This window comes from Thunnus maccoyii, chromosome 2 (assembly GCF_910596095.1).
Source record: "Thunnus maccoyii chromosome 2, fThuMac1.1, whole genome shotgun sequence".
Lineage (NCBI taxonomy): Eukaryota > Metazoa > Chordata > Actinopteri > Scombriformes > Scombridae > Thunnus > Thunnus maccoyii.
In genome coordinates this window covers 15412421-15425513 of record NC_056534.1, presented here as the reverse complement: position 1 = coordinate 15425513, position 13093 = coordinate 15412421, and the positions used below count along the sequence as shown (strand labels likewise).

Below are 13093 nucleotides of genomic sequence, written 5' to 3'. Positions count from 1 at the left end.
GTGTTCCTGCCAAACCATGAGGTCAAGAGCCACTGGACTAGACAGCACTGGACAAAGAATATAAATAAAAACGTTCACAGTCTTGGAGAGTGGTTGGTAGCAGATATGCAGTGTCCATGGTATACATATCTATTAAAAATGCTTAAAGGGCTGTTCTCCCTGACTCAGCAACTGTATGAATTTCAACTGTAAAATAACCAAGATTTATTTTTATACATAACCTATTCCCCAGGGCACATAAATACATGAAAATGTTTACAACGTATTGAGCACATACACAGTGCACTGACAACCTTCACTGATTTCTGAAAGGTAATATTCAAAAGCAAGGACATAATTAATTAATTCAAGGATAAAGAGTCTGAACTCTGCACTATGGCTGGCTAATAGAGGTCAGATTATTCAACCCACAAGCATACAAGTGCGTCTTAAAATTATCAGTATATTCAGATAAGAATCATTATCAGATAAAAGCTGGTGGAAGTAAAGTCACTGTATAAAAAAACAAGACCTGACCTATATTGGATTTATACATTGGTCCCAATGCAGTGACATGAAAACACAGATTAACTTTATCCAACATCAAATACCAACTGCCCAACCTGAAAACCCAACAAGAGCCAGATGTGAGCTATAGAGCTGACTAATGCGTTTGTATATTTCTTTAAAGCTGTTGATCAGAATGTACACATTCTACCTCATACTCGAAGCTGTGCCTATATGTACATTAAAACTGTATTTTCTTACTATAATGATCCCTCTTGTTCATACTGGCCATTAAGAAATCCCTTCATGATGTGTTTCTGATGTAAGTGATGGAGGACAAAATCTACAGTCCTCGTTCAGTGCAAAAATATATTCCAAAGTTTATCTGAAGTTAATACGAGGCTTCAGCAGTCTTAGTTACATCATACCGCTGTACTTCCAAAGTTAAACAATGAAATAGTTAAGTAACGTCATTGTAGTGGCCACATTTCCACATCCTAATTCTACAATACTAAAACCTCCCATGATATTTTACCATAATCCAAGTTAAACCTACCACCACACAATACGATGTAATACTATATACTATATAATGCAAGGAACATACACATTTAACGTTAGATGTAAACATGATTTATTAACTGTACAGTTCTATACAATAATCCAAACAACAATTACTTTTCATTGGTAAGTTGATAAAACATGCACAAAAAATACAAATACAATTCGAAAATGTACCAGAAGAAGAGTACAACATTTTGCACTAAAAATGTTAAACAGAAACAAACTCAGTACCTGAGCACCTGAATGCATCTTCAGTGATCAAGGTTGTCCTCTTAAACAAGCCTGTCTTCTGTCTTTCTGACTACAGCCTTTTTAGCCTAGAAAAAGAGCAAACAAAAGATTTGTTAAATTGACAGCTCTTTAAAATGGTGTCAACATTTAAAATGTAAGTAATACAACAAAAAAACTAAACTGAACAAATGTACTACTTGAAGTTTCACAATGGTTGGATTCATTACAGGATGACATCATTGGATTGCAGAGGTTTCTAGCTTTCTGGTCACTGAGAGTAAATGTTTGGTCAACATGTAATCATGTAAATTTTGTATCATAACATTTTGATTATATTTTTAATGATATCATATACCAAGAATAAGACTTTTCTTTTCCCTTTCTATTCTACAACAACAAAGTGAAACAGTGAAAACATATCATCTACAGTACCTGAAATTTCCAAAGTCTTGACAGGGCAGATCCTCCATGACCATTTTGCAGAGTAGCTGCCTTCAATAGACAGTTGAAGGTTACGCATGTACTCATAGAACTGGAGTTACATCCAGGTACCTACTCTTTTTTATAAATCCCATTTTTGATACTATTTATGGTCTGCATTTTTTCTCTTTTTTTGCAATAGTCTTACAATGTATTTACATTCAGTAATTATCTCTTTATAGTAGTTCTTATTGGCAATGGCGGAGTACATTTTACATTTACAGTACATTTACATTGTACCTTATTTTAGCTGGTAAAAAATCAACATATAAATGTACACTTCAGAAAATTGGATGGACAAATGTGAAGATATGAACTTTGTATAAAAAGAAGGTGACACACTGTAACCCTTGTTCTATAGGAACAAGTGGAGCCACTAATGGGCTCTATAAGCTTGCCAAATCACTCCTGCAAGTATCACAATTAATGTAATGGTTTGGCCATTTAGGACAGACACACTGGTCCTCCTGGTAGTGTCTGAGTAACGTCTGTTTCTGTTTTTCACACAAGATTTGTTCTATAATGAAGAATATGGTTTTAAAGAGACTAAGCTCTGCTTTACTCTGTGACACCGAGAGGACACAAAGTTATGAGTTTAGGTCACACACAGATGTGAGATGTCACTTTAACACCCATCTGTAGTAAGAGGAAAGAAGGAAAGTCAGTTCATACTGAGCCTGACTGAAAGCAGGCCAACAACAAGACCCCATCACGGCTTTAAGGCCAATTCATAGTTTCTGCAACCATGTGGGTTTGTGTCCGCAAAAGAGATGGGGCTCGTGGACAGGGGCAAAATTTGTTACCGTGCGGAATGCATGCACTACAAGTGTGTTAGCAGTAGTCGCACACTCCATTTTCTTTTTTAGAATTTTTCTTCTTGTTCTGCCAAATACAACAAAGGAACTTTTCCTCTTGCCATCATGAGGTTGCCACCCAGGTTCTCACACATGCGCACTACAGTGGTGCGCATGTGTGAAATGTGTCCACTGTCTGCATTCAAGTCCGGTGCGCAGTTGCAGCAACCATGAATTGACCTTTAGAGAGACAATCCCAGGATTGCCAGTGGTTGCTGCACCATGGATCATGTAAGCTGCAGAAAGTCCCATTCCCAGGCAATCATCATTGCCTGCAACATCTATCTGGTACATATCACCTGCCACCATGGTGAGACCAGGGCAAGAAGGTTGGCGTTGCATCAGGAAACATGGCCATACTTGATCACAGGTAATCATCTCACCAATCATCTGCTTCTTCATTTGTTGATAGAAGGTGGAAACTGAGTTACGGTGTGACTGCCATATCTGCAACCAGCACTGATGGAAGTGTATTGGGCTTGTCCTGATCGGTCAAACCAGTACATGCAAATTCAGTACGCTGTCCCGCCAAACTAAATAGACAAGGCTTTAGAGCCTCTTAAAGCGCACAGCATCTGCGAAATATAAGATTCAAAACCACTGGTAGTTTCATTTAAGTTACCATGAACATTTTCCTTTGTAAACGGGCATTATAAACAGCAGTGAATAACAGTAGGTGATGTGCTTAAGTGTTCTGTCAAGGAAGCCTGAAGAAGAAAATGTCTGGAATGAAGTGCAGGGTTTACTTTGTCCACTCTTTGGACAGTACATAAACAGATTTTAAATGAGAGAATTCTGGATTGAGAACCTGAGGAATAATTTCAAAGGCAATTCAGGTAAAAATAACATTGTCAGGCACAGTTACTAGCAAAGAAGTAGACACTCGGGGCAATAATTCCAAAGTCAACATGCTACGTCTCAGTCCTCAGGAATTTTTCATGAGCCACCACTTATCTTGTCATATCAGATTTCTTCCACCAGCTTTTTTTGGAGGGAAGAGAAAAGACACCTTTAGGGCAAATTATTCTCTTTTAATCAAATCACTCTGTATGGCCTGAGGAGATCTTTCCATGCCTTTTGAGTCACTGGGGCATGGGCCATTAATGCACACACCCACAAAAAAAACACACACAGTCATACAAACAAACATCCACATATACACTACACTATGTATAGATACAGTAGTTTGGAGGTCTTTTATCTGAAAGTAAGAAATGAGACTCAACAGGAAAATAAAAAATACAAGATGAAAGCAAGGAACAAAGTGGTGTCTGGAGTTTCCATCACAAGTGAAATCCCAGATTTTCTCACTCACTGTTCATGGAACAAAATCGAACAACTTTATTCTGGAGTGCAGTCAGTGCAGAAGGGAGCCATAAAATATACATTATACCACATAACCCTATACCTCCCAACTGAGCCATTTGGATACAACTATACTCCTGTTCGTTACACAGGTCCAGCGTCTCTGGTATTTCTATAGCGTCGACATGAATTATATTCTAGCCCTGCTGAAGAACGTATAGATTACAAGTGAAATGTAATTTCACTACCGATCGGACACTTGCCACCCAGTGACACTGAAGTGTTTATTTTACACAGTTGCCGGTAATTAGTTCTGGACAGAATCAATTAAGGCCACCCCAAATTACAGCTGAAAATGTTAAGAATCATGACTGTGTCTAGGAAGACAGAAAAATGCAGCAGGGGTGTATTTCTAAAGGCTGAGTTGTGCAAAATGTGTTATATCATTTCTCACTTTAAACAAATAAAGACTGAGAGAGTGTGTGGCTTCTGCACACACTGGGTGTGTTCATGTTTAAGACCAAAGTTTTCCTGATTCCCTCCTTAAGGAATATGATAGTGTTTGGATTAGCATGTGAAATGAAGCCTATAGACAAAAAAATGGAACACATGTAAGTACAAGTGTCAGCTTACAGTTTAAACACAGCTTGTAGCACTGAGCCTGATTTTAATCTGATTAACTTGCCATTTCCAAGCGTGATCTATCTTCTCACCACCGACAATACTATCATTTAGCAGATTAAAACTCTTAGAGATATCAATCTGTCTGATACTACAACACTAAACATATCTTAACTGCTCATGTCATGACAGCTGTTAACTCTATTCATTACCTTATGCTATTTATTTCACTTTTTTAAAAACTTAACGTAACACAGACTAAATTTCAAAATGTATTCAGAGGAAATTGGAGAGTTTGCAAGAGTGTAAGTGTGTGAAGATTTAGTTTCTTACTTTGTGTGCTGAGGTACAAAAAAAATGTAATTATGTCGACTATATGTGTATTATTTTAAATCAAGTATGTCTCACACTGTGCTCTTTATTAAATTAGGAGTCCTGCGATCCAATTTGTTTTAACATTTCAGTGTCTTGCAGCTTGGGTTACAGTGTCTTGTTCGAGGATTTTCATCTCAAGCCACCATTAGGTATATGACCCCACTCCCCCTTTCCAAATATTACCTTTTCTGTCATTGCCAAGACACACTATCAGTCACTTGAGAGATTATTGGGGCTGAGGACAGAAGGAGAGGAGCAGGGCCATATCGGTACAGCAATGACCCACCCCTGGATAAATAAAAATACTGCAAGAATTTTGCTTTGATGTTGCTGAAGCATCACAGAAACAGTGATGTGTATCATCTGGAGAAGATTTAAAAAGGACATGCCGTAGGAAAACTGCTCTCACGGCTTTGCTGAATATCTTTACCTGTTAGCACTAGTGAAAGTACATATTTCCCTTAATCTAAAATAAATGTTGTTAGTTTGTTTTTTCTTCCTGCTCTGCATTTCTCACATATTTCCTCTCACCGGTGCATCGCTGGGGTTAAGTTTTTTAACTTTAGAGCAGAGCCTTGTCATAACTAAAATTGCACAGACAATGGGTAGGAACATGAAGGTCAAGTAGTGATTATCTCCTTAAATTAATCACATAAAATATGAAAATAAACAAGCACACAAATGAAAAGAACCAAGACCTCAGAGCAAAAAATATATAAATGCACCAAATGGGTTATCAATGGGTGCTTTATGCACTCAGCACCCATTCTTTTCAAATGAAGAGGACGGGAGTGAGAAAGTAAGAAAACCAGGGGAAATGGAGAGGATGGAGTAGAGGAGGAAGAGGAGGAAAGAGTTCTCGATGTGAGCAGTAATCAGAGGAAGCCAGCAGGGGGGACAGGGAGGGTTGGTGGGGTCAGAGCAGAGCACCACTAAGCAGCCTTTCTCTTCATTAGCAGCCTCTCTAAGGGGGGCGTCACAGGCCTACCTGTCCAGCAGATTATTGAACCGACTAACCAGTGGCTCCCACCCCACACACACACTCTCACACACTCTCCCCTCTCTGATTCCCACAGACCCAGAGGAATCACGACCTAGCTGCAGCCTCGCTGACAACTTTAACTTTTTCTTTAACCTCACGTACAGCGCTATAGGCTGAACCGGGGCATCTACTCAGCGCATAACGAGGGCATTTACCTCAACATTTTCTCCATTATTTTATGTGCAGTTTTATTATCCAACCCTTTTTTGTTGTTGTTGTTGTTTTTCTCAAAATATATATATAAATTTTGGTATGTGTTATAATTTCCCTCAGCAACACACCAACACTTGTGCTCTGCCAACAACTCGAAGATCGTAATAAGTGTATAATTATCTGACACAGGAGAGAGAGACACAGACACAAAGACAGAAACACACAGATAAAAAAGGAACGCCAGCATTTTAACTTGTGCGGTAAAGGAAATTTGAATTACATAGATCCCTGACTGGTCTGGCGAGGGGGGGGAAGCAGCATGGAGATAAAAGTAATGAAATGACACTCCTGAAATGTATTCACTGTAGTAGTAGCACCAGCTCAGGCTCATGAAACATCCCTGACACACACTCAGACCAGGCCAATCTCACTCACTGTTTCTTCTTTTCTGCCCCTCTCCCTCTTTCCCGCTGTCTCCTGAAGCATTCAGATATGTCCATGCTGAAATGTCTTACACTGACATGAAATGCCTCTGTGTTCTTTTGCTTGTGTTTCACTGTCACAGGTTGCCCATGAGCTCCCTGAGTTCTCCTTCAGAGCTGAACCATAACACAAGGACGCATAAATAGACTAAAACTGTGTAGCACCAACGCAAGAGTATTTAGCAAAAAAAATCATTGTCAGATTACAGTGTTATTCAGCTCCAATAAATAGCGCTGCAAAATGCAAAAAATTAAATAATCTTAAACTTTTGTTTGCATTCACACCACGGAACATCACTTAGCATATTCCAAAGCACTGATTAACTTATCTGTTTTATTGTGTGAGCCCTATTCAGATAAAGACAAACAGATAAATCACAAACAGACCAAAAATCAAGTGAAACAAGACTATTTCAGGAAATCAATAAAACGTTGCAGAAAAATAGCATGCAACACAAGAAGGAATTCTGCAGGAAAGTGAAGCAGGATTTTCAGCAGAGGGATTTTAGGCCTGAAAAATAACTTGGGTACTGTTGCTGCCAGCTATAAAAAATGAAGCCTGCTTATATTTATTCAAGTAAACACCCATAACAGATTTTTAACAGCTCCATTTAAGTGTGTTTGCAATCTGAAGATATTGCACTTACTATCAAGTTAGAGCCTTCACTGGTCATTATGAAGTAGTTTGCAAATAGCAAGGCCTAAATGTGCAGGTACTGTAAAGAGGTTTACTACATAAATATCATGCATGCAATTAGAAACACATTTTGATAATTCTTTACACTGTTAGTTGGGTTGCACTTTGCTGCTAGAAGGTCATTTTAACGCATAAATTCGGCTGTGAGGTGCAGAGAATTAAAAACACACTTTCAAGGCGAGACGAAAACTATAAAAACTATATAAACTTAAGCAATATTTTACTAACTTGTTTCGGATTTCACCGGTTGTATTTTTCATTTATAAATATAGCATTATTAGACTCACAGAGGCTTCAGTGACCACTATTGATTTTGCAAGACAAAGAGGGAAGAGCAAAGCAAGAAAAGAATCAAAACAAGCATAAGAAATAGATTTTTTTTAAAATGCAGGTATGTAGACAAAACAAGCGAATCATAAACGAGCCGGGGGAAATAAATGACTCATAGATACTTATTGGTTAACGATATAGCTGCTCTGATGAGTTCAGATGACAGAGCAGCACAGAAGTTGTAAAAAAAATTTAAAAAAGTTATCAAATCCCTAATTTATTCTAGTGGCATGTTCCATTTTAATAACTTAAGTGAGCACAAGCTGAAAAATCATATTTACCATTGCTGCATGTTGTATCTGACAGACCCCGGGGCTCCTGGCACTTTTCAAACTTGGCGTCCTCAAAAAAGTCTGATTTCGCCCTCAAGTGGGGAACTTTCTCCTCTTCAATACTGTACACTATCTGAAGCGATTCACTCGGCGTTCTTTTAAAAAACTTTTCATCGCGATGTATGACAGTTTGTGTGGCACAACACGGGAAAACAGCCACTCTTTCAATCCCGACAGTCACTGTACCCCGGGCTACTTCACTGGGGGAAAAACGCGCGTCAAGACGTTTGGAAACGCGTCGGTCTCACGGACGGGAACGCACGACCACGACGCTCTGTCCCCCTCTTCTTTTCCCAAAACCGTACACTGTAGAAGTCGACGAGACAACAGGGATCGCTGACAACCAGAAGCTGGGTTGTAACTGCTTGTCCTACCTTGAGAAAAACGCTAAAAAAAAAAAAAAAAAAAAAAAAAAAACCGCCTTCCTACACTCCCCCGATGATTTCCTTCTGCAGAGTCAGCGCAGTGCGCCGAGGAGAGCTGCGGACGGTCCGGGGCTGGAGAGAAGGTGGCTGCTGTGTTATGTTGGGTGAATTCAAACCAGTATTTTACACGGCGTGTGTGACTGTAACCCGAGTTACTGAGGGTCTAAAGAGTTTCTGTGCCCGATGAGTTGATTTACGATGTTGTGTCAGGATGAAGAGTGACATCTTTGTGCGACAAAATTGTGCCAAAAACCTTTAGCCCCAAGATAAGAAATCGGCAAAGAGACGCACATTATAACTTGTGGAAACACTTGAAAAGCAGCAATGATTCTGTTATATTTTTACTCAGTGTGTATTCAGTTCTGATATATTGTTGTAGTCTAAATAATACGTATTTTAAATAATATCATCTGTACGAAAAGGGATTAAATGTAGCAAAACCTCCATTACACGATAAATACAAATGTTTTTTTGAATTTTCTGCCCCCTTTTAAATGCTGTATTAACTTTATGATGATACCCATGGCATTTCATTTTACAGTGAGCAAACTCTCACTTTTTTTCACTTTCTCTGCCCCTGCACGAGTACACGCACGCCCCCGCGAGCGCACACGCACACGCACACACGTATCTGTGCTTGGAAATAGTTTATGGTTTCTCTGTGTACTGCAGGGATGTGACACTGATTTCTTAAGTTATGTCCCTCAGATCCCTTTAGAAGTGGGCGCGCTCATTAAAGTTTAATTGTGCACTTGTTTTTATGAGGATTTCCTCAACATTTGACTGAGACATCTCAAGAGTGAAGAGTTGAAGGAGCGAGGGGTTTGTGGGTATGTGTGTGTGTGTGTGTGTGTGTGTGTGTGTGTGTGTGTGTGTGTGTGTGTGTGTGTGTGTGTGTTTGAGGATAGAGTGAAGCAGAAAGAGAGACATACAGCGCTCCGCAGAGTGACTGCCTGCCTGCCTGCCTGCCTGCCTGGCTCCTCCACTGGGGTGAGAGAGGCAGCTGAATCCCAGGGCAGTCATTTCTATCAAGTCAAGCGTCTGGAAGCCCCACTTGCATGTTTGGTCAAGGGGTAAATAATAGATCAGGGATTAGGCTTGTGTAGAATTCATTCCAGGGTAACAAGCTACTGAGGTCCCAGGATATGCATATTCATTCCTTGGCCAAGGCCGTGGGAGAGCGAGGACCATATGCCTGTTTGTCAGAGGGCTTAGATTGCTAATTAAATGAGATATTACATACTTATGTGAGCAACAAAACAAAAAGCCTTTAAAGGATTGCCTGAAAAAAATAGGGGTTTGGATCTTTTTTTTTTTTTTTGGTCAACTTCAAATGCTTTGATGCTGTTTTAATTTGATTCAGAAATGTTGATGAACCATGTAGACACCAGTGGAGTTACAGTATATATGAAATAAACTGCCCAGCAAAACAAAACACAAACTTTTTTCTCTGCTGTTAGCGTGCTGCCAAACTATCTGATGAAAAATCTATGTTATGACAAACACAAGATATGTGATAGTGTAGTTATGAAAGTGGGTGACGACAGCCATAATCTACTCTCAGCTCCTAGTTATCTCTTTAGTTGATAATTGTTGGAACAGTTCTGTTTCCGTGCCGCTGTGCAGGCTGCTTTAAGTGAGCAGGGTCAGTTGTCGCCTTAACCTTTTCTTGTTTAAGCAATAGTCAATTTAGTATTTTATGGGTAATATTCTGACAAAGTAATATATCTAAACTCATGGTTGTGTGGTAAAGCACATTTGGAAAACCCCACTGACCTGCCTGCACTGACACAGAGTACAGACAATGTAACATTCAAATAATGTGCTTAATGTATAACGCTGCAAGTCTGATGGCCATGGGGGAGCCAAAACTCCAGCAACACTGCAATGTAACAATGAGACTGATGCGTTTCGGCTTCATCAGGTTGAGTCTGATGGCCATTTTCATCTGTGAGGGTATATCATGCCCACATGTATGAATGCTGGTTTTGGATTATAGCACTAGAAATCATCCGTTGTAATTTTGAAGATGTGTAATTAAACCAAATCATTACACTGTTTTCAACCTTTAGATTAAAAGTAATGTGGCACTACACACCAGAGATAGACTCCTAAACCGGCTGGATCACTAATCAGCTGATATTTGCTTATTGCAGATATATCAGTACTGATGTATATGTGTGGCCAATAAATGACCAGAAATTACAGAACAGAAATGCCAGAGATATGTTTGAGCTCATTTTCACCATGTCTACAAAGGATGCATTTTAGTCATGTTTGCATTTTAGTCTGATTTAACAAATACACCTTTAACCAATACAGGTGTCCAGACAGACCACGTAACAGCTGTCATTTCATTTGCACTTCACTGCAACCTGAAGCATCTTTTTAGGCTTCAAGTTTACTCTCTTCTGTTCTATACCCATATTTTCAGTGATTGTGCATTAGGCTCTGCGCGTTGCCAAAATGCAGGTGACAGTACAGGAGTACTGAGCCTGAAAGCATCCTGCGTAGACATTGACGGAGTACTGAAGCCGCTGCAGCTGAAGTGCTGCTGTCACTATGCAGCCCGTGTAGACGTGATGTTAAAAACATTGCCTCCATTGCATAATTTGTCCACCAGAGAGCACTTGCAAGTTTATTTTTCTGATGTAAAATGCCCCACATTGTACATATTGTGGTCACAATAAAATAAACTGATATAAGGGAATGTTTGTTCATGTTGTGTTTACTTCGTGTTGGCCTATATATATCATTATATTCTGTCAGTATTGGCCTTAAGAATCCAGTATCACTTAGGTTCTAATGTGTATCAGACAACATTTATGTAGACACTAACATACAATGTCGTAAAGTAACCAGTAAAAGCAGCTTGATAAGGAGGGAGAGTATATGTTTATTTGTCCCTTTGACAGGATCCCACTGTTCACTAATTACCCAGCGGGACCACTGATAATGAGCTATTGAACCTGCTACTGAAGTGTTCTACCTCCTGGGATGGCCATCAGCTGCTGCGCCGCACTCCTGGATCCATCAAATCCAGAGAGGTGCTCTTGTTCATTAAGTTCCAGTCACTACCGAAGCATAGAAAGGTCCAGAAAGGTCAGTTTGACCATCCCCAAGAACCCAGAAGAGTTTTCAAAGGTTTGCCTCATACTGCAAGTTCTCCTCACCAATCAGGAGTGTTTCTTTATTATTTCCACTTGTGATATGGCATTTCTGATGCCACACATACTGTGACTTAGTATTTTCTCTTATTCAAGTAATTGCATGTGCTATTGTCAAATCAAGTTTATTCATTTTTATGGCCCACAAATTTGCCTTAGAGGGCTTTAAAATCAATGCAACATACAACTCCATCTATCTTTTGACCCTTGATCTGCATAAGGAAAAGTAAAGGGTACCATGTTAATTTCAGGTAATAAACAGTAGACCAATCATAAAGGATAAGGAGATTTACACTAAAAGAAAATTGTACTGTAATACAAAGACAATGCTACATCTCAATTTCTTACTTTTATCCCTCCTAATTCACAGAGAGGGAAGTACAGGTGCTGGAAATAAGACAAATACTTTTTTCATCTAAAAGCTGTTTTTCACATTTACTCATGGCGATCAATGTCCCATGTCCTTGGTCTCTTCTCTCATACTCAGGGGAAATATGAACTTAAATACAACCTCACCACCTTAATTTAGCCTTTCACCAAGCAAAGGACAAGCTCTCTCTCTCTAGAGCCCGAGGGAAATAGTCTGACTTCTTGTTCCCACACATCCTGAAGGGGCTAACCAGGGTTAGGATGGCACACTAGTTGGGTGAGCCGTGAGTGAGTGTGGCTCTGAGGTTCAGGGCATCATAGATACTCACAAACACACACGCACACACACACATATGCTGCTGCCTCCAGGAGGTGGGTCTTTTGTGGATCAATTCCTCCTTTATGAGGGCTCTTGTCTGTTGAGGATAGGACCAGAAGGTCATCAGATGGGAGTCAAATAGAGGTCCACCCCATCTCATTGGGGCTGGGGTTAGGACATGAACAAGGGGGCTTGTGCACACAGCATGTTGGAGGGGGGCTTATGGGAGGTCAGCGACATCACATGCATACAAGAATGCACATGATGGCAAAGAAAGAGTGTAAGGTTTGTGACGAGCAAAGGTTTTGAGCTAGAATTGTCTGATTTAGGTGCACAGATATTGTATGTCTAAAGGCTGAAAAGAGGGAAGAGAGGCGGTAATCAATGGTTTCTCTTGTCCTGGGGTTTTGTAAGTCCAAGGTCTCACAGGATTCAGCATGAGGATGGCTCATGCTTGAGGTCAGGAGTGGCTGATAATTCCTCCACGGACTCCAGTGAGAGATATAATATTCCTCCTCAAGGCATCACTTGAATAGAAATGTGTACAAACTAGCCTTAAAATGTCAGTAATTGAACATGAATATAGTGAGCAATTTCATAGGTGAGCGATGGCCAATTTCAATTTCAAAAGGCACCCGGTGTGGTAACAGCTCATTATTATCTAATCTCATTCAACAAGAAAACATTAGGCACTCAACAAATAGAGTCATCAGCCTCGCTACTAAGTGACTTGTGTTCAAAGACGTACTTTAACTCTCACATGTAGGAGCATGTCTCCTCTTCATCCGGGGGGAATGATGTTTTACTAAACACTGTGTGAGTTTGACATCCCAACTGGCATTTATACAATCAATGTTCCTT

General features: G+C 39.8%; 1 protein-coding gene across 1 annotated transcript in view; it reads right to left on the bottom strand.

Moving 5' to 3' along the window:
* bnc2 (basonuclin 2) overlaps positions 1-9228 on the bottom strand; it is a 178231-nt gene extending 169003 nt beyond the window's left edge. Inside the window, exon 1 of the mRNA XM_042430079.1 lies at positions 7902-9228. Coding sequence (XP_042286013.1) covers positions 7902-7904 — 3 coding nt within the window. The 5' untranslated portion in view covers positions 7905-9228. The remainder of the gene's footprint in view (positions 1-7901) is intronic.
* Between the last annotated feature and the right edge of the window lie 3865 nt (positions 9229-13093).